The sequence below is a fragment of the Geotrypetes seraphini genome, chromosome 3, assembly GCF_902459505.1.
Source record: "Geotrypetes seraphini chromosome 3, aGeoSer1.1, whole genome shotgun sequence".
In the NCBI taxonomy this organism is placed as follows: domain Eukaryota; kingdom Metazoa; phylum Chordata; class Amphibia; order Gymnophiona; family Dermophiidae; genus Geotrypetes; species Geotrypetes seraphini.
The window spans coordinates 204,639,609-204,666,235 of NC_047086.1; the positions used below are offsets into that span (position 1 = coordinate 204,639,609).

The 26,627-nt window shown below is 40.2% G+C and overlaps 1 protein-coding gene across 4 annotated transcripts in view; it reads right to left on the reverse strand.

The window, feature by feature from the left end:
- The window catches only part of SLC4A8 (solute carrier family 4 member 8), a 536,451-nt gene that overhangs the window by 275,685 nt on the left and 234,139 nt on the right, over positions 1–26,627 (reverse strand). For all 4 annotated transcript variants that reach the window (XM_033936812.1, XM_033936813.1, XM_033936815.1 and 1 more), the window contains one exon: positions 20,966–21,123. In XM_033936812.1, the coding sequence (XP_033792703.1) occupies positions 20,966–21,123 (158 nt within the window). The remainder of the gene's footprint in view (positions 1–20,965; positions 21,124–26,627) is intronic.

Here is a 26,627-nt window from a genome sequence, read left to right on the forward strand (position 1 = left end):
ACCAAATACACATGCCCAACACTAGCATGGGACTCCACTCTACTAACGGCAACAGATCAAGTACGCAGCCTTGGAGTAACCTTAGATGGACACCTATCCCTATCTGCCCACATATCCCAAATAGTCTCTACTTCCTTCTACTACCTCCGCCAACTGAGAAGGATCAAACCCTACATCTCCACACCTGACCAGGCCCACCTCCTCTAAGCATATGTCCTCTCCAGAATGGATTACTGCAACTCCCTATTTAATGGACTAACCAAAAAAAATCTCAAGCGTCTCCAACGGGTCCAAAATGCAGCTATCCGCCTCCTACACAGCCTCAACTACCATGATCCCATCTCCCCAGCACTCCGCGCTGAACACTGGCTCCCAATTAGCCAGCGCTGTGCATTCAAGGCCCTGGCAATAGCGCATAAAAGAATTTACGCCACCACCCCCTCCTACATAAAATCCAAGCTACCCATCTACATCCCAAAGCTACCCCCAGCCTATCCCAAATACCCCATCTTCCACCACTCTCTCCCAATTTGATATGGCCACCCGCACCCTCCGCTCAGAATCAGAGACACGCCTATGCATTCCCCCAGGAAGGTCCCTCCTCTCAGAAACTGCCCGCAAACGCTCCTACAGCCACTTCATTCCCTATCTCTGGAACCAACTCCCCCCTCAACTCAGACTACAGCACTCTTTAATGACATTCCGGAAAATGGTAAAGACCCTCCTCTTCAACTAAAGGTCACCCTCAGTCTACACCCCTCCCCCTTAAGCCCCACCTCTACTCTTCTTTCTCCTTTCTAATCTTCCCTCTAATTCCTATATAGTCCTCTCTCAGCCTGTACTCAAATAACTTGTATTTAAACTAAACTACTTATATTTAAACTACTGCTCTTAATTTGCTGTATAGTCCCTGTATTTAAACTGCTGCACAGTCGTGTATGTCCAAACATTTAAATCTACTATATAATCTTGTATGTCCAATTACACTCCAGTGTTCTCCCTAGCGGGTTATAGCCGGGCGCTCCGCCCAGCTAATTTAGGTGAGTGCCCGGCTGTCAAAATTTTTTTAAACCCTGGAGGCTAAGGAGGAAGACAGGGCAGCAAGTTGAAGGAAGGGAGGGAGGGAAATAAGCTTATGTGCGTGGTGAGTTGTGCCTAAGGAGGGAGGAGGAGGCGGGGTGGGCTGGTAGGACGGTTGGTTTTCAGTTTGCCTCTGGAAAGAGGGGGAGGGTTAGCATCTGCGTGCTTGGCTCCTCTTAGCACTCGTTGTTGCGCTGCAGTGCAGAGCGGGCGGTGAGTCCCTTGGCCAGCTAGCATGGCACTGCGGAAGAAAAATAAGAGCCCCCCCCGGTCTTCAGCCACAAGTTCATGATTCAAAATCATGCCGATATGGTGTTGTGCGTGGCCATGGTCATCCTGTTGGCTGTCAAAATTTTTTTAAACCCTGGAGCAGGGGTTCAATTCACTGCAGGCTAAGGCGGGAGATAGGGCAGCGAGTTGAAGGAAGGGAGGGAGAGAAGCAAGCTTATGTGCATGGTGAGTTGTGCCTAAGGAGGGAGGAGGAGGCGGGGTGGGCTGGTAGGACGGTTGGTTTTCAGTTTGCCTCTGGAAAGAGGGGGGGAGTGGTTAGCGTCTGCGTGCTTGGCTCCTCTTAGCGCTCGTTGTTGCGCTGCGGTGAGTCCCTTGGCCAGCCAGCATGGTACTGCGGAAGAAAAATAAGAGCCCTCCCGGTCTTCAGTCACGAGTGCGTGATTGAAAATCACACCGATATGGTGTCGTTCAGGGCCATGTACATCCTGCTGGGACTCATGTTCGAGGTATTGGGAAGCCGCTACCTGTGTGGCCTGTCTGCGCATGTCAGCCTGTGCAACTTCTGTAACGAAAACCCCCGTCCTCCCTGCCTTGTCCCAGCGTGCCTAGCAGCGAACCATTTGTAGGGCTTACCAAGTTTCTAAAGTCTTATCCCACCAAACTGAGGTTTTACTTGCTTTGGGCCTTCCTCGCTGCTGGGTCCTGCCTTCGCGGAAACAGAAAGTAGGCAGGACCCGGCAACGAGGAAGGCCCAAAGCAGGTAAAAGCAGCAAGTTGTAAGCTTCCCTCTGTCGCAGACCTATGGAAAATAGGTCAGCGATGGAGGGAAGCTCACAACTTGCCTAGTGACTCTGCCGACGGGTGTGTGAGCTGGGAGGGATGGGAAGAGAAATGTTGCTGCTGCTGTACCCAATTTTTGGAGGGGGAGGGGGGAAGAGAAAAGCTGGTGCACCCAATTGGGGGGGGAAGAGAAAAGCTGCTGCTGCATCCAATTGGGGAGGGGAAGAGAAGTGGTGCTGCAGCAGCAACACTCAATTGGGGAGAGAGAGGGGAGAAGTAAGACCAGGGAAGGGAGAGGAGAGGTATGAGATGCCAAGACCATGGGAGGGAGGGAGGGAAAGGAGCTACCAGACCATGGTGGGGGGAGAGATGTCAGCACATATGGGGGAGAGAAGTGAAAGAGATAGAGATGCCAGACTATGGGGTGGAGTGGGAAGGAAGGAAGGAAAGGAGATGCCAGAGCATAGGGGAGGGGGTGAAGCTGAAATGAATCATGTACAAAGGAGAGAAAGGGCATATGGTATACAATTTATTGAAGGGACATAGAAAGAGGTAAGATGCCATATGGAACAGAGAGAGGGTGAACATTGAATGCAAGGGGCAGAGAGAGGGTGGACAGTGGATGCAAGGGGCAGAGAGAGGGTGGACAGTAGATGGAAGGGGTATATATATAGAGAGAGGGCAGAGGCTGGGTGGAAGGGACAAAGAGAGGACAGATGTTGCATGGAAGGGAGCGAGGACAAACGCTGAATAGAAAGAAGAGAGTGAAGAGAAGATGATTAAAGCAGAAATGACAAAAGGTAGAAAAAAAATTGTTTTGTTGCTTTACGTAGAATCAAGTAGTATTGTAACTGTATTGATTAAACTTTATAAATAGGAAATGGAAATAAGGCAGTTTTTTAGGTACTAAACCCCTTTCCTCAGGTCAGGACAGGATACCATAACAGCAGGGGTGCCTAAATGACCGATTGTGATCGACCAGTACATCGCAAAGGCAATGTGAGTCGATCGCGTTGCCTTTCCATTCTTTTTCTTCCTGCCTCCCTGACCAGGCCAGGCGCGTACAAGCACAGGACTCACAAGACTTCACCTCCGACGTCAATTCTGATGTCGGAGAGGAAGTTCTGGGCCAGCCAATCACTGCCTGGCTGGCCTGAAACTTCCTCTCCGACGTTAGAATTGACGTCGGAGGTGAAGTATTGTGAGTCCGGCGCTTGAATGTGTCTGGCCTGGCTCGGGGAGCCAGCAGAGAGAAATCGGCATGGTGGCTTAGGGGGTAGGGAAAGAATCGGGGAAGTGGAGAAATCGGTGCGATGGCTTGGGGGGGCAGGGGGAGAGAGAAAGAAAGACAGGCAGGGGGAGAGAGAGAGAAAAAAGGCAGAAATAAAGAGGGGGGCAGGGGGAGAGAGAAAGACAGGCAGGTAGGGGGGAGAGAGAAAGAAAGAGAGACAGAAAGAAAAGGGGAGGGACAGAAAGAAAGAAATATTGGATTTACAGTCAGAAGAAGGAAATGCAACCAGAGACTCATGAAATCAGACAAAAAGGTAGGAAAAATGATTTTATTTTCAATTTAGTGGTCAAAATGTGTCCGTTTTGAAAATTTATATCTGCTGTCTATATTTTGCACTATGGCCCCCTTTTACTAAACCACAATAGTGGTTTTTAGTGCAGGGAGCCTATGAGCATCGAGAGCAGCGCAGGGCATTCAACGCATTTCCCTGTGCTAAAAACTGCTATTGCGATTTAGCAAAAAGGGAGGGGGTATATTTGTCTGTTTTTGTATAGTTGTTCCTGAGGTGACATTGCATAAAGTCATCTGCCTTGACCTCTTTGAAAACCCGCAGAATATAAATAATAATTAACATTTTCTCTGCGTACAGTATGCTTTGTATGTTTTTAAATTTTATTGTTGGTAGATCATTTTGACTTGGTCATTTTAAAAGGAAGTCATATTGAGCATTGGAAAATAATAATAATAATAAACTAATAAAAATAGTACACATTTAGGGCTCCTTTTACTAAGTTGCGATAGTGGTTTTAGCGTGCGCTTAGCATGCGCGCTAGACGCTAATGCCAGCATTGAGCTGGCATTAGTTTTCCCGTATAGTGCGGGGGTTTGCGTGCTCTAAAAACGCTAGCGCGCCTTAGTTAAAGAGGGGGTTAATTTTCCCCACCACCAAATTTACCCATCCCATCCCACCCGGCTACTTTTTCATGCCACCCGGCTGGAAAAAATTTCTGGGGAGAACACTGCACTCCATTGTGAATGTTTACTTGTAGACCGTTCTGAGCTACTGGGAGGATGGGATAAAAATCTAAATAAATAAATAAATGTATTTCAATGGTTTAATGATTTCTTGAGAAACAGGTGTTAATGTGTAATTAAGAATTATGAATAATCTTTTTCAAGATAGCCATCTTGCTGAGTTCCTTTAATCTCTCTTATTTTATCTCTTTTATTTAACATTTATGAATTCTTTAAGCTTTTTGGCTTTAGAGGAAGGAGAATTTTTATTTTCATATGCAGACAATATTGTTGCCTTGTTACCAATGGTTAGAGCTACAGCCTCAGCATCCTGAGGTTGTGGATTCATGCCCCATGCTGCTCCTTGTTACCCTGGGTAAGTCACTTACCCCTTCTTTTACAAAGTCGTGCTAGCAGCTGCCGAGCAGCAAAAGCCCTGAAGCCCTTTATCTCTATGGGCTTTGGGGCAGTTACCTCAGTGGCAGCTGCTAGTGCAGCTTTGTAAAAGGGGGGATAATCCTCCATTGCCCCAAGTACATTAGATAGATTGGGAGCCCACCAGCACACATAGGGGAAAATGCTTAAGATCCTGAATGTAAACTGCTTAAACAACATCCATTGATGGGCAGTATATAAATAATTTAAAATAAATAAATAAATTTAGGGTAAAAATGTGTATTGATAAGATCAGAGCTTGATATCACATCTTCTAAAGCTAATCACAGATGAGACTAAAATCTTTTGGTTTAGTTTTGATTTAAATAAAGTGTGAAATACTATTTCAATTAGTAATGATTCTTATCTTTCAGCTGAGAAAATTTCTAGAATTGTAGAAGTGAGATGCTGTCAATGCTATGTCTATGGAATCTCAAGTTAAGAATCTGGCAAAGAAAATGTTTAAAAAACTTAGACAACTTAGATGGATTCACTCCTATTTTTACAGAAATTATTTTGCTTTAGTGGTAAAATCACTATGGACTATTGCAACTCTCTGTATATAGGAATCTCAGAAAAAAAAGCTGGAAAAGACTTCAGTTGCTTTACAATACTTCAGCTTGATTAATGTTTAAAATGAAAAAATGTGATCATGCATCCCCTTTATTAATCCAGCTTAACCAATTGCCTGTGAAGACTCAAATCATTTAAAAAATAACTTGTTTAGTTTTTAAAATACTATCTAGGCCAGTGTTTTTCAACCTTTTTACATCTATGGACTGGCAGAAATAAAAGAATTATTCTGTGGACCGGCGTCAGTCCGTGGACCAGCAGTTGAAGAACACTGGGCTAAGTCATAGGCCAGATCCCACCAATCTCTACCCAATCTCCACCCAGACCCCGCCCCCACAATAGTACTAATTGTAATACTATTTTTTCCATTCATTTTTCACAGATACACAATATAATCTTATTAACAACACATAATGGTTAATCACAAAATTAAACTACACAAAGCACACTGAATGCAGATGTAAATTCTCAAAATTGACATAATTAAATCACTAAATTCAAAAATAAAATCATTCCCCCCTACCTTTGTTGTCTCCCTCCCTCCATGCTATGCCTTACCTTCTGGCCTGCTCCCGCCTAGCCATTTTATGCTGTCCACGGTATTATCTTCAGGCCGGCTCTCTCTTCCTCACTGATGCAGTGCACAAAGCTGCGGGCAACAGCTCCTTTCGTGTCCCGTGCCTCGTCTGGAAGCCTTCCCTCTGACGTTGCAACGTTAGACAGAAGGCTTCCGATTCAGGCATAGGACACGCGTAGGAGCCACTGCCCGTGGCTTTGTGCACTGAATCAGTGAGGAAGATGGAGCTGATTCGAAGATAACGCAGCATCGATCACACCATGGACCAGCAGTTGAAGAACTCTGTTTTGGGCCTGATGCATGTGCTGGCCCTGTAGACCGGCAGGAAATTTCTGTGGATTAGCACCAGTCCACGGACCGGTGATTGAAAAACACTGATCTAGGCAGTCTTTTAAAAGTTATATTATTGCTTTAGAGATTCCTCCAGCAAGTTGGGCGAACCATACAATGAATAAAGATTTTATCTGTTTCCCATCAGTTTCAGATCTAAAAGTAAAATGATTCTTAGAAAGTTCATTCTTTTTTTTTTTTTTTTATAATTCTTTATTGATTTTCCATACTTTAAAAGTGCAATACAGGGAATATATAACACATAAAACATCAATTTAAGCACATCCACTTACAATTATATATATAACCACTCATTTTCTCCCACCCCTAGAAAGTTCATTCTGTTTTCAGTCTGATAAAATTTAGAACTTGCTTTCTTTTATTATCCGATACCTTCTTATTTTTTTCAAAGACAATTGAAATATATCTTTCATAAATACAGTGGTACCTTGGATTACGAGCATAATCCGTTCCAGGAGCATGCTTGTAATCCAAAATGCTCGTTTATTAAAGCGAGTTTCCCCATAGGAAATAATGGAAACTCGCTTTGATACGTTCCCACTCCCCGAGGCCAGCGACGCTGCACTATCCCCCCCCCATGAGAACCAGCATTGCTCCCCCCGAAGACCCACCCGTGATCAGGCACCTTCCCCCCCCGAGATCGGGCACCCCCTGCCGCGATCAGGCACCCCCCCCCCGCCGCGATTGGGCACTCCCCCTGCCGTGATTGGGCACCCCCCCGCCGCTGCTTACTGTCATCTGGGCACCGGCACCAGCATGTCCTGTGCGTTGGTGCCAGTGCCTGAAGATCGGCCTCCTCTTCTTGCTGGGCCTTGAGCATCTGCGCATGCTCAAGGCCTGCGAGTTCACGTTCTCTCCTTGGACTCGCAGGCCTTGAGCATGCGCAGATGCTCAAGGCCCAGCAAGAAGAGGAGGCCGATCTTCGGGCATCGGCACCAACGCACAGGACATGCCGGTGCCCAGATGACAGTAAGCAGCGGCGAGGGGGTGCCCAATCGCGGCGGGGGGTGGTGCCCGATCGCGGGGGGGAGGATGCCGGATAGTGAGGGGAGGGTGCCGGATCGCGGGGGGGGGGGGGGGGCGCTCGTAAATCAAGCCATGCTCGGTTTCCGAGGCGCCGATTTTGCGAATGTTTTGCTCATCTTACAAAACACTCGCAAACTGGTGCACTCGTAAACCGAGGTACCACTGTACTCTAAAAATTGTAATGCTCTACCAGGAGAAGGTGGGCTATAAATAGTGTTTCTTAGAATTGTTTATATAATTTATTTATTAAATTTTCTGTACCCAGGGGAGCTCAGAATGGTTTACATGAATTTATTGAAGTATTGTACTCAGCAATTTCCCCTATCTGTTCCAATGGGCTTACAATCTATCTAATGTACCTGGGGCAATGGGGGCCAAGTAGCCCACTCAGGATCTCATGGAACAATGTGGGCCTGAACCCACAACCATAGGGTGCCAAGGCTGTAGTTATAACCCCCGCAACACACTCTCAGACATAGTAAGGTAGAAAATAGCAAGGCAACCATTGTCTGATAGAGATTTCAAAACATAATTAACAAAGCATGGTAAAACATAAAATGACAAAACATGGTATGGTGAGACAAAGCATGGTGAGCATAGAATGACAGAACATAAGACCTACCCCAAAAATAAGCCCTAGTATGATTTTTGGGGTAGGTCTTAATATAAGCAGTTGGCGGGGATTGGTTGGGATGGAAGGATGGAGGGTCAGCGGGGGTTCGGCTGCGCGATGGGGGCGGCGGCGGGTGCTCAAGGGTTCTGCTGCATAACAGATGGGAAGGAGGGAAGGATGGAATGTGGGCAAAGGGTTCTGCTGCACGAGGGATGGGAGGGAGCGAAGGATGGAAGCTGGGCAAGGGTTCTGCTGCACAGGGGGATGGGAGGGATGGAGGGATAGAAAGATACTGCAGAGGAAAGGCACAAGGGGATGGGTGAGAGGGGAGGAAAGATGTTGCACATGTGGGGGAAAGCAAAGAGGGAGAATTGGTGTGAAGGCGAGGAAGGGAGAGATGATCATGTACATGAAAAAAACAAGCCCTAGCTGAAAATAAGATCTAGTGCCTTTTTTGGGCCCCCAAATGAATATAAGACAATGGCGTACCAAGGGGGGGGCAGGAGGGGCGGTCCGCCCCGGGTGCCAGCCCTGAAGGGGTGCTCCTGGCCTTGTCGTTCAGTCCCCCTCCCCCACCCCCGAAGGACCGCTCGCCCCACTGACCTTCCTGTACCATCTGTGAAGCAGCCCGCAGCAGGATCGCGACGTCAGCGATCCCTGACCTGCTTAGTCGCTGCTTCCTGCGCCGCGGTCCCGCCCCTCCTCTGATGTCAGAGGAGGGGCGGGACCGCGGTGCAGGAAGCAGTGCCTAAGCAGCGCAGGGATAGCTGACGTCGCGATCCTGCTGCGGCTGCTTCATAGGTGGTGCAGGAAGGTCAGTGGGGCGAGCGGTCCTTCGGGGGTGGTGGGGGGGGACTGAACGGCAAGGCCGGGAGCATAGGTAGTGCTGCTTCATAGGTGGTGCGGGGAGGCCAGGGGGGCGAGCGGTCCTTCGGAGTGGGGCGGGCGGGCAGGCAGGCAGGCAGGCAGGCTTTCAAGGGGGAGGGGGGTGACAGGCAGGCAGGCAGGCCTTCAAGAGTGGAGGCAGGCCTTCAAGGGGGGGGACAGGCCTTCGGGGGGGTGCAGACCTTCAAGGGGGAGGGACAGGCCTTCAAGAGGGGGGGCAGGCAGGCCTTCAAGGGGGGGGGACAGGTCTACAAGGGGGAGGACAGGCCTACAAGGGGTTGGGACAGGCCTTCAAGGGGGGGACAGGCTTTCGGGGGGGTGCAGGCCTTCAGGGGGGGTGCAGGACTTCGGGGGGGGTGCAGACCTTCAAGGGGGTGCAGGCCTTCAAGGGGGGGACAAGCCTTCAAGGGGGGGGACAGGCCTTCAAGGGGGGGACAGGCAGGCAGGCCTTCAAGGGGGGACAGGCCTACAAGGGGGGGGACAGGCCTTCGGGGGGGTGCAGGACTTCGGGGGGGTACAGACCTTCAAGGGGGTGCAGGCCTTCAAGGGGGGGGGACAGGCCTTCAAGGGGGGGACAGGCAGGCAGGCCTTCAAGCGTGGGACAGGCCTACAAGGGGGGGGGACAGGCCTACAAGGGGGTGGGACAGGCCTTCAAGGGGGGTTCAGGCCTTCGGGGGGGTGCAGACCTTCAAGGGGGGACAGGCAGACCTTTAAGGGGGGACAGGCCTTTGGGGGGACCCTGGTTTAGAAGTACACGGAGGGAAGGGGGTGTTCAAAGAGACGTGCATATGCCAAACTTTGGGGGAGGAGGAAGAAATAATGGGTCTGAAAATAGATGAGAGGGAGAGAGATGATGGACCATGGGATTTAGGGAGGGAAGGAAAAGAAAGGGAGAGAAATTGGACACAAGGGATGGTGTGGAGGAGGGATAGAGATACTGGATAGGAGGGTAATTGGGAAAAGAAAGGGAGAGATGGTGGACTCTGGGGTGGTGGGGAAGGAGGGAGAGATGCAGGATGAAAGGGTAGTTAAGAAAAGGTGGATCTGTGGAGGGAGATGAAAAAAAAGGAAAGATACCAGACTTCCTGGGGAGGGAAGGGAAATGGAAAGGGAGGGCAGAGTTGGCAGATGGATGGTTAGCACGCAGAAAGAAGAAAGAAGGAGACCCTGGCAAGTAAGTTATCAGAAGAAAACCAGAGCCTTGGACCAACAAGATTTGAAATATAACCAGACAACAAAAGGTAGAAAAATTAATTTTATTTTCTGTTTTGTGATTATAATATGTCAGATTTGAAATGTGTATCCTGCCAGAGCTGGTGTTGGACTGCAAACATGAGCTAGGATTTAACAGAGAGAGGAAAAGTCCTTTTTGTTTCTTTATTTTATTTACACCACAGCGCCAGTGTGGTTAGGAGAAGCCAAAGGGGGTGAAAAAGCTATAAAACCCACCAGGAGTTTTGAAAAAAATCACCCAACTGGGCAGGAAAATCGAATTGAAAAACCAATTCAATAGGCTGAATCGAATCGAAATTTTTTTTCCTGAATCTGGCAGCATTAGTTTGCGCTACTGACTTAGACTTTAGGACCTGGGATTGGGGAGAGATGGCATCCTCAGTACTTTATAATGCAAGTGAAATGAGGATTTGGTCAGACTTTTGAAGGGTCTGCAGAAAAAAAATATTGTATAGGCCGGGGACATGAGACAGCAGGAAATGGGAACTTTTCTTTCTTCTATTTTTGTGAATGGAAAGGCTGAGGATGTCAGAGAGTTCAGTTAAAATATGTGCTTTATATGTTTGTAACAGCGCTGCTTGTGTGGCATTAGGCTATGGAGTGATCGAAAGAAAAAAACAGACCTTTGCACATTTTTGCACTATATGGTGGGTGTATGAGGAGATTCACATTTCCTGCACAGCTAAGTCCATGTGAAGTTACCTTGTGCTGTATTTGACATCTAGCAAGGTCTCTGTTTGAAATGAAAGATCTAAGGGGGCGTGGCTTAACGCGAACACGAATGGACGCGTGATCGCGACGCTCCTCTCCTACTAGGCAAATATTATTAAAAAATATATCCTCTTCTTGTTGATTTTTTAATGAAATAATCACCTGTTAACGTCAAACTTGTGACGGAACAATATTTCCTTTATCCGCCGAAATTAAATCAAAATCTGAGGGAAGGAGTCAGGGAAGCGCCTTTTCTCCTCTGTGCTGAGGCGAATTGGTATCGAGAGCAGACGGGGAAAAATAAAAGGAACTAAAAATTTACCAGAAAAACTGACAGTGGTGGAAAGATCACCGAAGGTAGAGGAGTACTGCCAAGACTGCATTGAAATCCTAAGGGAAAGGGTTTGTTTCCCTTTTGATGGTTTTTCATGGCGGACTATTGAATCTCTGTGAGTTTTCTTTGCTGAACGGAGAGATACAGCTCACAGAGAAAAAAAAGAAGAAAGGTGAGGACAATTTCCGTTGACTAAAAGGATGGCATTGGAAAAAAGGTGAATGGTGGTGAAAAAATTGAAGAGAGATCGATTTTGATATGAGATCGTTAATAACTGACTTTTAGAACTGTGGCGGTTTTAAAGCTGTCCTTCCCTGCCCGCGCTAAACTGAGAACCAGAGGGCAAAGAATCGGCGACTTTTTCTCTCTTTTACTGAAACGGTAAGAGATTGAGGACAGGATATAAAAAATTGTAAACTTGGCTCCCTGTAGCCGATTTTCATAGAATTTAAGCTGTGACTTATATTGCCTTTCTCTGCTGAGACTGAGACAAAACTTGAGAGTGAAGGAGTCAGAGACGGGGAGCACCATTTTATCTATACCGGAGTGATACGATACTGAGAGATAGGTGATTGATAATTTTAAGGGAGCTTGAAGGAATTGAACTATCTAAATACAAAGAAAGAAAGAGTTTCCCCCTTTGAATTTTGATTATTCTTTCTCTTTCTCTCAGTGTGGCATTGGGGGATATAACTGAAAGGAGAGGAAAGGAAAAAACTGTTAATAAAATTCCTGCTGCCAAAGTTAGAATGAAATCCTGAGAGAAAAAAGGATTATTCTCTATTATTGGTTGGAAAGTCAATGTGAAGAGAATTTGGACCTGCCAAAACTGAAACAAAACATAACAAAGGAGAACTAAAGAAATTTGATATTTCCTCAACTTTTTTCTATTAAGTTGATATAGAAAAATATCAAAGACAGAATACTGGGAATTGTGACTGAAAAAAGAATTTTGTGTCTGCTAACAACTATAAAGAAAAAAAAAAAAAAACCTAAGAAAAAGAAAAACAACAACATGGCAAGCACCAGACAAAACAAAAATGAGGCTGGCACGTCAGCAAAAAGACAAAAACAGGATCAAATAACACCAAGCAAGATCCCACTTCCTGCTGAAGAACCTGACATATTGAGTAAAGCAGAGGTTATGGAAGAACTAAGACAAATTAAACAAATGCTTAAGGAAACTGTAACCAATATGTCTGAAATGAAGGAAGAAATATTAAACATTCACAGACAAATGGAAATTAATAACAAAAGAACAACTGAATTAGAATCTAAAATGGAGGTCATAGAAAGTGAAACAAACAGATGCAAAAATGATAGTCTGGAATTGAATAAATTGAAAGATCAACTGGAAGACTATGAGAATCGAGGAAGAAGGAAAAACATTAAACTTTTTGGAATACAAGAAAATTTAGAAGGAAAAAATGCTATACATTTTCTAGAAAACTTAATTCCAAAAATATTACAACTGGACTTGAAACAACCACTAGAAATAGAAAGGGCGCATAGGATCCCAGTTAAAAATGCAGAAAATAAAGGCAGGCCAAGACCACTAATATTCAAAATGCTTAGATACCAACAAGCATTAGAAATATTAAATGCTGCAAAGAAAGACAAAAATCTAAATTATAAAGGATCCAGAATATGGTTTTTGCCGGACTTTGCTAAAAACACAGCAAATAAAAGAAAGAGAATATTAGACATGAGACCTCAACTAAAAGAAAAAGGTTTTAAATACGGACTATATTATCCGGCAAAAATGAGAGTATCATCTGGAGATAAATCCTTGTATTTCGAGGATCCAGAAAAACTAAAAGCTTTTCTTTCTAAATCAGAACCTATGATATTTTAACATAAAACATTAAGATGGGTTTTGATGACATTATGAAAAATTTTATAAGTATGAAATATTGAAATTTCTGAAGAAAGAAAAATATGATATAAAGAAAAGACAATAAAAATATAAGGAGAGAAAGAGCAAGATATAGGAAAAATATTAATAACATACTAAATATATGTTTAAGATAAAATTTTATGATGAAAATAATAATACTAAGGAAATATAAATTAAAAACTGTTAAATGGATAAAGATACATTAATGAAATGTTATGAAAAAATGACTAAAGATATTAAAGGTTAATATAGATAGATAGAAGGGGATTTTGATTGAATATTGATTGCCTAGAGGGGAGGAGAATGTTCGGGTTACAGTTCCAATGTGTATCCTTAAGCAGTCATTGTATTGGGTGGGAAAGGGAGGGAAAAGGAGAGTATTTACTAGAATGATTAAGGAAAAAATAAATAAGGGATTGGATACTTTAGGGGTAAATATGTGTGTCATGAAAAACATTTTTTGGATTCTAAATATGAAAGAAAAGGGGAAGAAGATTATACTGATAAGCTTTAAAATATACAATGTCTTTTAAGATATACTCTATTAATGTCAATGGCCTGAATCATGTAATTAAAAGAAAAAAGGTATTAGCATTTTTAAAAAAGCAAAATGCGGATATTTACTGTCTGCAAGAGACTCATCTTAATACAAAAGAATCACAGAAATTAACGGGTGGGTGGGTAAAAGAAAGTTTTTTTGCTCCAGCAGAGGGTAAAAAAGCAGGGGTAGCAATTCTTATAAATAAAAAATGTATGGCCAAGATTAAGGTAATAAATTCAGACCCACATGGAAGATGGATACATGTTGATATAGGTATGGGAAATAATGCCCTGACGTTGTTTAATATATATGCCCCTAATTCGAATCAATCAGAATTTTTAAAAAAATTACAAAATATGTTGTTACCACTGGTTACTTCTAATTTAGTGGTGGCTGGAGATTTTAATGCTGTAATGGATCCATTATTGGATAAAAAACCAAGTAAAAGTATAAAATCTTTAGGTTTAGATAATTTGGCTCAATCATGCGATTTGAAGGATATATGGCGTATTCTTCATTTTAATGATCAGGAGTTTTCATTTTGTTCACAGGTTCATAAATCATTTTCAAGAATAGATTATATTTTTGTTTCAACAAATAAAGTGCAACAGGTGATTAAAGCTACCATAGATCCTATTATTATTTCAGATCATGCAGGAATATGGATAGAATTACAATTGGATAATTTGGAAAAGGGTAGACCTCTTTGGAGGTTTGATAATGCACTGCTTGTGGATGATAAATTTTTAGAAAATTTTAAAACACAAATTAATGATTTCTTTCGAATCAATTTAGTGGAGGATACATCTTTTGAGAATGTATGGGATGCATTTAAAGCAACTATGAGGGGTAATATTATATCATATTCAGCTTTTATTAGGAAACAGAATAAAATGCAATATATAAAATTAGAAAAAGAAATTAAAATATTAGAAGCTAAATTGATAAACAAATGGGAAAATGAGATATTGCAAGCTCTTTTGAAAGCAAAAGGTAAATATAATGAATTAACTTCGAAAATGATAAGAAAGGATTTGTTTTCCAAACAAGCAGTGTATTATGGAAATTCTAATAAGGCGGGGAGATTATTGGCAAATTATCTTAAAGCAAAAAAAAGAAGAACTAATGTTAATGGGATAAAAGATGATAATGGTATAATAACAAATCAAACAGATATAATTTTAAAATAATTTCTAAAATTTTATAAAGATCTGTATTCCTCTGAGCCTTATTTGGAGAGACAAAAAGATGGTAAAAATTTTTTAGATTTAATTAATGGACCAAAAGTTCCTGATCATATAAAACGGAGTTTAGATGAACCTATATCATTAAAAGAATTAGAAACAGCATTGAGATCTCTTAGAGTTGGATCCGCTCCAGGTGGTGATGGTTATACAGTAGAATTTTATAAAACATTTCAAAATATCCTTTCCCCACATTTACTAAATTTATATCAAACACAACTTATAAAAGGTGATATTAAAGGTACTATGGCTGAATCAATAATAATTGTTTTGCGTAAGCCAAATAAAGATCCTACTTTGGTTTCGAACTACAGGCCTATATCTTTAATAAATGTGGATAATAAACTTTTGGCGAAAATTTTGGCTTTGAGATTAGCCAAAGCTCTCCCACATATTGTAGATATGCATCAGACGGGTTTCGTTGCTAAAAGACATTCCTCTAATAACTCTAGATTATTATTTCATATGTTAAATTTATCAAAAAAAATAGATGAACCAACTTTTACAGTTTCCTTGGATGCAGAAAAAGCGTTTGATAGGGTAGAATGGAATTTTATGTATCAAGCTTTAGAATGGTTTGGTATAGGTTCTGGATTTATACAAATGGTAAAAACTTTGTATAGCTTCCCGATTGCAAGATTAAATATTAATAATATGATATCTGATGGATTTCAATTGCAGAGGGGAGTTAGACAGGGTTGTCCTTTATCTCCTTTGTTATTTGATATTATATTAGAACCCTTATTGTTAGCAATACAACAAACGGGGGAGATACAGGGCATTCCATATTCAGATATGGAATATAAAATTTCGGCTTATGCTGATGATATTTTGCTTTATTTGAAAAATCCAGAATCTACCTTATCTTCTTTATTGGAATTAATTGATAAGTTTGGTAAATTTTCAGGTTATAAAATTAATTGGAATAAATCTGAAATTATACCCTTAAATGTTCATTGTGTAAAAGGATTATTTGACGCTTTTTCGTTCATATGGAAAGAAGAAGGATTTAAATATCTTGGCATTCAAGTTAAAAATACAATTGAAGATACCGTAAAAGAAAATGAAAAATTTGTATTAAAAAAAGTTACGGAGTTATGTGAACAATGGAACCCCTTACATATTTCTTGGTGGGGGAGAGTTCAAACTATTAAAATGATGATTTTGCCTGTAGTTTGCTACCAAATGAGTATGATACCTATTTACTTTCAGGGGTCCTTTTATAAAAAGCTTAATTGTATTATAACGAAATTTCTTTGGCTTGGTAAAACACCTAGAATAGCCTTAGTAACTTTGCAAAAATCAATTAAGGAGGGAGGGGTAAATTTTCCAAATTTTTATAGGTACCATCAAGCCTATATTCTACGTCAGGGTATGTATTGGATCCTCCCAGAACTTATAGATAATGCACCAGATTGGTTATATTTGGAATGGCGCCTTATGTTTCCCCTAAATTTAGTTCACCTTCCAAGTATTAACATGCCTAGAAGATACAGAGAAAATAAAATTTTAATGGATACTTGGAAAACACTGAGATTTATAAGTAAATTAACACCTATACCAATAAATAAATCAACTAATCAATCTATATGGATAAACTCCAAGATCAAAATTGGCGGAACTCAAATCCTTTGGAAGAACTGGATTATTGCAGGCATTAGATCTTTAGATGACGTTATTTCAGAAGGTAAACTGCTAGATTTCTCACAATTGCAACATAGATTTGGTCTTAACAAAACACAACGTTTTAAATGGTTGCAATTGAAGCAGGCCATTCAGGTTGGGTTCCCTGAATGGAAAACATTAAATAATCAATATAGTTTAAAGGTACAACTATACGATGGGAGGGATGTTTTTAAATGAGAGTACTCAAGAAAGGGACCTGGGGGTGATAGTGGACTTGACAATGAAGCCGTCGGCACAGTGCGCAGCGGCTGCTAAGAAGGCAAATAGAATGCTAGGCATCATCAAAAAGGGTATTACAACCAGAACGAAAGAAGTTATCTTGCCAGTGTATCGAGCGATGGTGCGTCCGCATCTGGAGTACTGCGTCCAATATTGGTCGCCGTACCTTAGGAAGGATATGGCGATACTCGAAAGGGTTCAGAGGAGAGCGACACGTCTGATAAAAGGGATGGAAAACCTTTCATACGTTGAGAGATTGGAAAAACTGGGACTTTTTACCCTGGAGAAGAGAAGACTTAGAGGGGATATGATAGAGACTTACAAGATCATGAAGGGCATAGAGAGAGTAGAGAGGGACAGATTCTTCACACTTTCAAAAAATAAAAGAACAAGAGGGCATTCAGAAAAGTTGAAAGGAGACAGATTCAGAATGAATGCTAGGAAGTTCTTCTTTACCCAGCGTGTGGTGGACACCTGGAATGCGCTTCCAGAGGGCGTGATAGGGCAGAGTACGGTACTGGGGTTCAAGAGGGAATTGGACAACTTTCTCCTGGAAAAGGGAATAGAGGGGTATAGATAGAGGATTACTGCACAGGTCCTATACCTGTTGGGCCACCGCGTGAGCGGACTGCTGGGCACGATGGACCTCAGGTCTGACCCAGTAGAGGCATTTCTTATGTTCTTATGTAGTTCTTATGTTTTCAAGCAGACTTCCTAGGACATCAAGCCGCATTGTGGTATAAATTAATATCTGGATATTTGAATAAAAAACCAAAAAATGGTCTAAGAGATATTTGGAGCATTGAGATTAAGCATCAAATTAATGCATCTCAATGGCCACTAATTTGGTCTTGGAGAATGAGATCTACAATGTCAGCATCTATGAGACAAACTTGGTTCTTTTTATTACATAGAGCTTTTTGGACCCCTACACGATTGCAAAAATTAGACAGTTCTAAGTCTAATAAATGCTGGCACTGTAATCTGGAACCAGGGACATTAGATCACTTACTTTATCATTGTCCCTACATTAAAACTTTTTGGAATTCAATTTGGCCACAAATTAACAAATTAATGGAAAATCATATAGCAATATCATATGATACGGTATTATTTGGAATGATGATGAGGAAAAATAGTCAAATTTCACCAGAAAATAACAAGCTTTTATTAATAATGACAGGGGTTGCCATTCAACATATAACCAATAATTGGAAGAATTATAATAACCTAAATTATACATTTTGGTGGAATACAATATGTCATATATTTAAAATGGAAAGAACAATAGCAATACAAAGAGGGACATATACTAAATTCATAAAAATATGGGGGCCATTGACAAAATACTGCAATGAATAAATATTAAGATTTCTCTTCTTCTTTTCTTCTTTTAAGTATCTTTTTTTATGACGCACATAGAGGGGGGGTAATGAAAATAATTTCTACATAATATGTTATACAATATGTATGAATGAAAAATAATAAAAGGGTGGGGGGAGGGAGAGGGGATAAAAATATATTTAGAATATGATGTATTAGATACAAAAATGATATTGTGTATTTATCAATTGTAATTTAATATTTTGTACATTTTATGTAAAATTTGAAAATTAAAAATATTATATTAAAGTAATAAAAGGGTGGGGGGAGGGTGAGGGGGAAAATGAAATTTAGATATATAATGTATTAGATATAAAAGTGATACTATGTATTTATCAATTGTATTTTAATATTTTGTACACTTTATGTAAAATTTGAAAATAAAAAATAATGGGAAAAAAAAAAGAAATGAAAGATCTAAACTTAAAAATGAAGTGGCCAGAAGTTATGGTAAAAGCAGATAGTGTAGCTGGTTTTAAGAAAGATTTGGACAAATTCCTGGAGGAAAAGTCCATAATCTGTTATTAAGACATGGGGGAAGTGTCTGCTTGCCCTGGATCGGTAGCATGGAATGTTGCTACTCTTTGGGTTTTGACCAGGTATTAGTGTCCTGGATTGGCTACCATGAGAATGGGCTACTGGGCATGATGGACCATTGGTCTGACCCAGTTAGGCTATTCTTATGTTATGTTCTCATCTGTAGGGGCCTTTGTTTTCACTTCTTATTTTAATGTATTTTTTTTCTGGGAACTTATCAGTGTTTTTTATAATGGGAACAAAAATGGAAGAGAATTAATGTGTGTGGGATGAGGGGGTAACTTATTTCTTCAGCTAAATAATTCAATCCACTTCAAACAGACATAGGAGAACTCACGCACCATTCACACACCCTCCAACCAAAAACGTCAAAAGAAAAAAACTGTTTGACAACCTCCTAGCCATTCGAGCTGCAACACTCGACCCCCAACTCTACAACCAATTGACATCGACCACAGACTGCAAAACCTTCAAAAAGAAATAAAAACCCTTCTATTCAAAAAACACATAAAACCGAACTAACACAATCAGAACTGTCCCAAGCATCATCTGCAACTACTCCATATGTACTTCTGATGTCATGACAATTCAGACATAATTTATGTTATGTTATGTTTGGAATATAAGAAAATTTTCACTGCCTGTTTCTATTCTGACCATTTATTCTGTTTCATGGTCATTACAAAAAATATTTTTTTACATGGGGGGGTGTCAAAAAAAATGATGGGCCCCGGGTGCCACATACCCTAGGTACGCCACTGATATAAGACACTCTTATTTTCGGGGAAACATGGTATTACAAGCATAGCTGACAACTTGAAACACGACTTGGCAAAAATGGTAAGGTAAGTGTGCACAGCATGGAAGACATGGTATAGTAAACATTGAGTGGCAAACATGGTATGAGAGATTGTAGCATGGTAGACATAGTATGGCAAATATGGTGTATAGTAAAGTATAGTCTAGTGCAGGGCTGCCCAAGTCCAGTCCTTGAGATCTACTGGCAGGCCAGGTTTTCAGGATGTCCACAATGAATATGCATGAGAGAGAGATTTGTATACCAAGAAGGCAGTGCAGGCAAATTTCTCTCATGCATATTCATTGTGGATATCCTGGAAACCTGGCCTGCCAGTAGATCTCGAGAACCGGACTTGGGCAGCCCTGGTCTAGTGTATTAGGCAAGATAGTGAACAGTATGTCAAGGTGTGGAAGAACATTGTATGAGAAAACATGGTATGGTCTGACATGGGACAAAGCGTATAGTGTTTGAGCCTTGGGGCACATTGTCAGAAGGTTAGGGGAATCTGGATCAGCACACTCTCATAGGAGGTCAGGTGAAGAGGTGAGTTTTTATTGCCTTCCTAAAGCTTAGTAGACCTTCTAATGATCTTATATGGGTAGGTAGTTTATTCCAGAAGTATGGTAGGTAGTGCAAGTAAGATCTTTTCTGGGCGTTTTCAAGATGAAGGGTGCGTCCAGAGGGCACACATAATCATTTTCATCTTACAAGCGGAGTGGTTGATTTGGGGTGTAGGTTGGAAGTTTGGAAGCCATATTGGCCAGTACCATGTCGTGGAAGAATTTGTATATTTGAATATTCATCAGTGTATTACAAACTATGTGCCATGGCGATATTACAGGTGTGTTGAGAGATGCTGATGAGGAGGAGCGGTGCCAGCCCCAACTGACTACCTATAGGACATGCCTCTTGCAGCAAGAGGTAGATTCTGAAGGCAGTCAGCTGACGCCGGCATCTCTCCTCTTGCAATACCCTCCCCCCCACTGGTGGCTCAAGCCCCTTCTGGAGGGCCTTCACACATGTACGGATGTCAACGTGATGACATCATGCATGTATGTGACATCATTATGTCAACGCCCATGCATTTCCGGATGCCCTCCAGCCGTAGCACAGGGTTTAGTGTGCCGTGGCTTACAGATGTTTGCGAGACACTGATAGACAAACCACAACAAAAAATCCAACTGTGTCTGCAGTACAGTGAGCACAAGCAAAAAACAAAAGAAAAACTGCAGACCAAAATGTACAAGATGTGAGATACTGATATACATCTTTTGTTGATCAGCAGCCAGTAGGAGGTGCCCAATGAGGTCTCATATCTGTAAGTTCTTCAGAAGTCGGTTGTAGTGTATTTGAATATAAGAGATATTCAAATGCACTACCTGGATATGTATGTTTGTTGTAATCCACTTAAGATTAAGCGTAATAAAAAATTTTTAAACAGCATTACTACAAGTCCATGCATGAATAGGGCAAAAAACAGGACTGCTGTCCTCTTACTATCATATGCAAAATTTCCTCTCTGATTGGCTAGCTCCCTTTTGTCACATAAACAAGTTTCATGCAGAAAACATCTTCTATCACTTACCTTGTTGGGATTGGAACCTCAGTCAAGCCTGTGAGAAGAACTGCTGGGGAGAGACGGAGGAATGCCACAATGGGGCGCAAAAGGAAGTCTAGCTCTCCTACTAGAACGTTGGAAGCTTCTGCTCCACTGGGAATTTTCTTCATGAAGTGCAAGTCCACCTTAAATTTTTTTAAAAATGAAATCTGTAAGTATTATCAGATTTATATTCAGATGCTGAGGTTAGCATTATTCTTAAAGACCAATTGTGGTGGTCAAAAAAATATCTGGCTTTTCAGGGCCATTGTCCAAATAGTAGCAATAAATATCTGGATAATGAAATCGGCACTGGAACTTATCTGGACAGTGGTGATATTTGGTTTGCTATCTGGATAACTTAGGATAGCCTTTTTTCTGTCCTGAGTTATCTGGAGAGTGGAATGAATATTGCTGTTCTGTGGATAAATGATGGGACTGCCTTGGCTCTGCTCATGCACTTTTTGGATATTGCAAGGTGGTCCATAAGTGATTCCAATGCACTACCTCTGACTATTCTGGTCCATAGCACTTATCTGGCTCACAGATGCAACTATTGGAATAAGTGTTTTTGATTACTGACCTTTTAGGCAAGTCCTAATAACAAGATCACGAATACTTCTGAGATTAAATGGGTCAGACCACCCAATTAATTCTACCATCAAAATCCTGGGTGTCATCTTTGACCGAAGCTTGACTTTTGAAAATCATACTAACTCTCAGGTTAAAAAATGTTTTTTCAATTTATGGAAACTTCGTACAATTTTTTTTTTTTTTTTTAATTCTTTATTCATTTTTTCATCTTACATCAAGTGTACAACATAAAACATTTGAAATTGAATACATCACTTGAATTTCTTTCTATTATAACAATTAAATACCTAAAGTTTACTCACTTCCCTCCCATCCTTCCCAACACTAATTCGATCAAATACATCATATATATAGAAATATTCTTTTCTATTAATCTAAACTTTTAGTAACATTGATACCCCCTCCCATCCCCATATGTACAAATGTACTATCCATGGAAAATGGTATCTATTCATTGCAAAAAAAAGTAACAGAAATGTGTGAGCAATGGAATCCGTTACATCTTTCTTGGTGGGGGAGAGTCCAAACTATTAAAATGATGATATTGCCTGTGGTTTGTTATCAAATGAGTATGATACCAGTTTTTTTTCAAGGGTCCTTTTATAAAAAGTTAAATGGTATTCTTACAAAATTTGTTTGGCTGGGTAAAATGCCTAGAATTGCTTTAGTATCTTTACAAAAGTCAATTGCGGAGGGTGGGGTAAATTTTCCAAATTTTTATAGGTATCATCAAGCCTATATTTTACGCCAGGGTATGTATTGGGTCCTCCCAGATCTCATGGAAAATACTCCAGATTGGTTGTATTTAGAATGGCGACTCTTGTTTCCTCTAAATTTATCTCATGTTCTCAGCATCAATATGCCTAGAAAATATAAAGAAAACAGAATATTGATGGATAGATGGAAAACATTGAGATATGTCAGTAATTTAACTCCTAACCCAATAAATAAATCAACAAATCAGTCGTTATGGATAAACTCCAAGATTCAAATTGGCGGATTTAAAATCGTCTGGAAGCATTGGAATATTGCAGGTATACGGACTTTAAATTATGTTATTTCAAATGGTAAACTGCTTGATTTTTCACAGTTGCAATATAAATATGGTCTTAATAAATCACAAAGGTTTAAATGGTTGCAACTGAAGCAGGCTATTCAGGAGGGGTTCCCTGAATGGAAAAGTCTCAATAATCAGTATAGTCTGGAGTTCTTATGCTTTCAGGCGGATTTCTTGGGACACCAAGCCGCACAGTGGTATAAATTGATATCTGGATTCATGAATAAAAAACCAAATAATGGTCTTAGAGACATTTGGAGCATTGAGATTAAGCATCAAATTTCTGCATCTCAATGGCCACAAATTTGGTGTTTGAGAATGAGATGTACAGTGTCCGCATCTATGAGGCAAATTTGGTTTTTTTTGTTACATAGAGCATTATGGACCCCTGTTCGATTACAAAAGTTAGATAGCTCTAAGTCTAATAGATGCTGGCATTGTAATCTGGAAGCAGGGACCTTAGATCATTTAATATTTTACTGTCCCTATATCATGGCTTTTTGGAAATCAATTTGGTCTCAAATAAATTGTTTATTAGAAAACCATGTAGCTCTATCATATGATACTATTCTGTTCGGTATGTCAATGAGAACAAAGAGTCAAATATCATAAAGTAATAAAAAACTTTTATTGATAATGACAGGAGTTGCCATGCAACATATCACCAGTAACTAGAAAAATTACAACAATCTTAGTTATACATTCTGGTGGAATTCGTTGTGCTACATTTACAAAATGGAAAGAGTAATTGCTTTGCAGAATGGTAATTATAACAATTTTAAAAAGATCTGGGGGCCATTGGCAAATTATTGTAATAATTAGACATCATTTTCCACTGATAGTATATTTATACATAGGGGGGAGGAGGGATGGTATAAAGTTCAATTTAAAGGTTAATCAATAAATAAGTTTATAATATTTATATGATATTTTTGATTGAAATATTTGAGGGAAGGGTGGGTGGGGAGGGATTAATTTATGTATTTATGATGACATTAGTAAGAAATTCAAGTGATGTGTCAAAATTTTTTAATGATGTAATATTGTGTACTTGTAAGTTGATAAAATGAATAAAGAACTGGAAAAAAAAATTTGTCAATGGCCCCCATATCTTTTTAAATTTATCATAATCATGCCTCCAATCACTCTGCCATTGAGTCAATCCAGCCAATCAAGTCACCGACTCATATTTGCACACCTTTTAAGCCAATCCAAGATCATTCAGAAGTAGAACTACTTTCCATTCAAAAATTAACAGGCTCAACATCAAATATTGCCAAGTTTCAAATGAAGAAGTCATTTCATTAACACTGTCAATTTCCCTCTCTTGCATTCCACCACTATAATTCCACATTTTAGCCATCTCACAACTCAAATTTCTAATACAACAAAATAGTTCACAGTGTACTTTAAGATGAATAAAAATATATAAGCTCTAATGAGGGTATTTATTATGAAGACATAGGTTGCTCGCACTGCTCCAAATATTCCTGCAGTTTCCTTGGCTCAACAAAATCTAAAGTTTTGTTAGCATGTGTGACCCTCATTACCACAGGGTACATCAAGCCAAATCTAGCACCCAGTGCTCTCAATTGTGGACATAGATCCAACATTTGCTTCCTTTTCATTGCTGTAGCCTTAGCGAAGTCAGGCACTATATGGATTCTTGAGTCCTGACATTTAAGGTTTTTATTTTCCTTTGCTAGCTGACAAATTTCTACTACATGTTGGTATCGTAGCAGTTTAAAAAATAGTGTCCTAGATCCTTTTTGATTGTTTGTTCTCTGCACAGGAATCCTGTGCGCTCTCTCGATCTCCAATGGGGTTTTTGATTTAATCGGTAATATTTTTGGCAGGAACCGTTCAAGAAAAGATATTGGGTCACTCTTCTCTACCCCTTCCTTCTTTTGCAGTTAAGACAATCTTCAAGATCTCTCTTTACCGATTCCATTTCCTTTCTGTCTACTTTACTTTGCAATATTTGTGTCCACTTGATCTGCCCATTTCTCCAGAAGATTTAGCTTATTATCAACCAGGTCCATTCTCTTAGTAAGACAAGAAACTTCATCAATAACCACTTGTAATTTTTTAGCACTCTCTAAAACAATAGCCTTAATTTGTCGAAGTTCAGTTATTATATCAAGATTTTCTTTTTCTTCCGTTGGCAATGGAACTTTGGATGGAGTTGCCGGTTCTGGCTTTGATCTTTTGTTACTACCCGACCCAGTTCCTCCTCCAACCAAAAAGGTAAGCATTTTTTTCCTTTAACGTTAAGTGAAAAGATTTTAACCTCCATTATAAATTTTATCATCAATATATCTAATCCAATAAAAGTAGATAAATTTAATTATTAAAATATGAACAGACACCAATTTTCACATTTTTACACTCTGAATGTTACACCTAGCTATTTCATACAATGTTGGATCTCTGAGACGCTGTCAGCATCCGATTTAAAGTGTGATCGGATTTGCTACACCCTGAGGCAGTTTTATAGTGAAACGCTGGCCACCGTTGGTGTACCGATCTTGAAGAAAGAAAGATAAGTTGTTTTCTACTATCTTACTTAAACTTTTCAAAGCAATTGGAAACTAGCACATTGCTTGAACCATTTTTACTAGGAGGTTTTTAGCCAGTGAAGTGACCGCTCAAACACCGCTATTCCACCATTGTGGAGGTGGGCGGGCCCCTGTCTGAGGCTTTTTTTCCTCCATTAAGATTGGTCTATGTGCTCACGCTCCAATATTACTGCAGTACCTTTTTGATTTTCCATTTTTGTAAAAGTGCATTGTTGACTATCAGTTGTTTTCACATATCCGAGTCATTTTTGCTACACCTAGCTATTTCATCATCATACCCTTTAAACCACCCCCTCCCTCCCTTTCTCTCCCTAATTAATAACAGTGAAAACTTGGAACCGCACATAGTAGATCAGGTAAATCAAAAAACCCCTACAGACCACAAATATTCATCAATTTTATACTAATTCATCTAACTTTTTATTAACTTTGCCTAAAACATATATCCCCAAGTAATATTTATTGACTCTTATTATCTATTAATTTCAATCAATATAGAAGAAAATGTAGATTGAGATGAAATAAAATAAAACTTTTGGAATTATCTTTATCATAAAACTCCATATATAATCAATTTATCAATATTAAAATATATTTCAATACCATTCCTATTAAAATACTATGTTATCACATATTTTCCTGACATATATAATTAATAATCATATAAATAATAATCTTCATATGCTGAATATATTAGTATCATTAACCTCTATCGCAATTATTAATTCATTAAATGATTAAATTTAATCATAGGAACTAAATATTACTAGCAAAAGCAAAAAGAACCCTGGAACCAAAATATAATATCGATTTAATATTAAGGTTATTCACACATCCCTTCTGTCTCTGTCAAAGATCTTAACCATGCAAGCTATGGATCTGATCCCGGTAAAAGCATACAGCACATAAGCAGCGGTGTTTCCCTTGTCATCCAACACTTTATCGAAAGAGAAGATGTAATAATTCAGTCGATTATGAGAGAGATTGGCATACTTAATACATCCAAATGCAACAACTTCCTTAGCGGCTTCTAAGTCTTTTGGAGTTAATACTTTATTTTATCTCTCTCTTTTCCTTCAGACTTAAGCTTCTACACTGACTTCTCCAAGCATACTCCAAAATCAGCATGCTCCACTCTTATCACAGCAGGAATCATACCAACCATCTATCCGAGCTGCTACAACATTGTATGGAAGTGCACAGACTGACCGCCATCTACCACATAGATAATGATGTCACCTTTTCATTTTATAGTATACAATAGCAGTATTATATTGAAATGATAATCCCACGTCAGAAAGAAGGTATCACATGACATATATCATATGACAGAATCAGTGTGTCAGGGATACCATAGACTTTGACACAATCCATTCTATATTTTATAGCTGAAGCCGTTTTAACATACCATTAAACACTA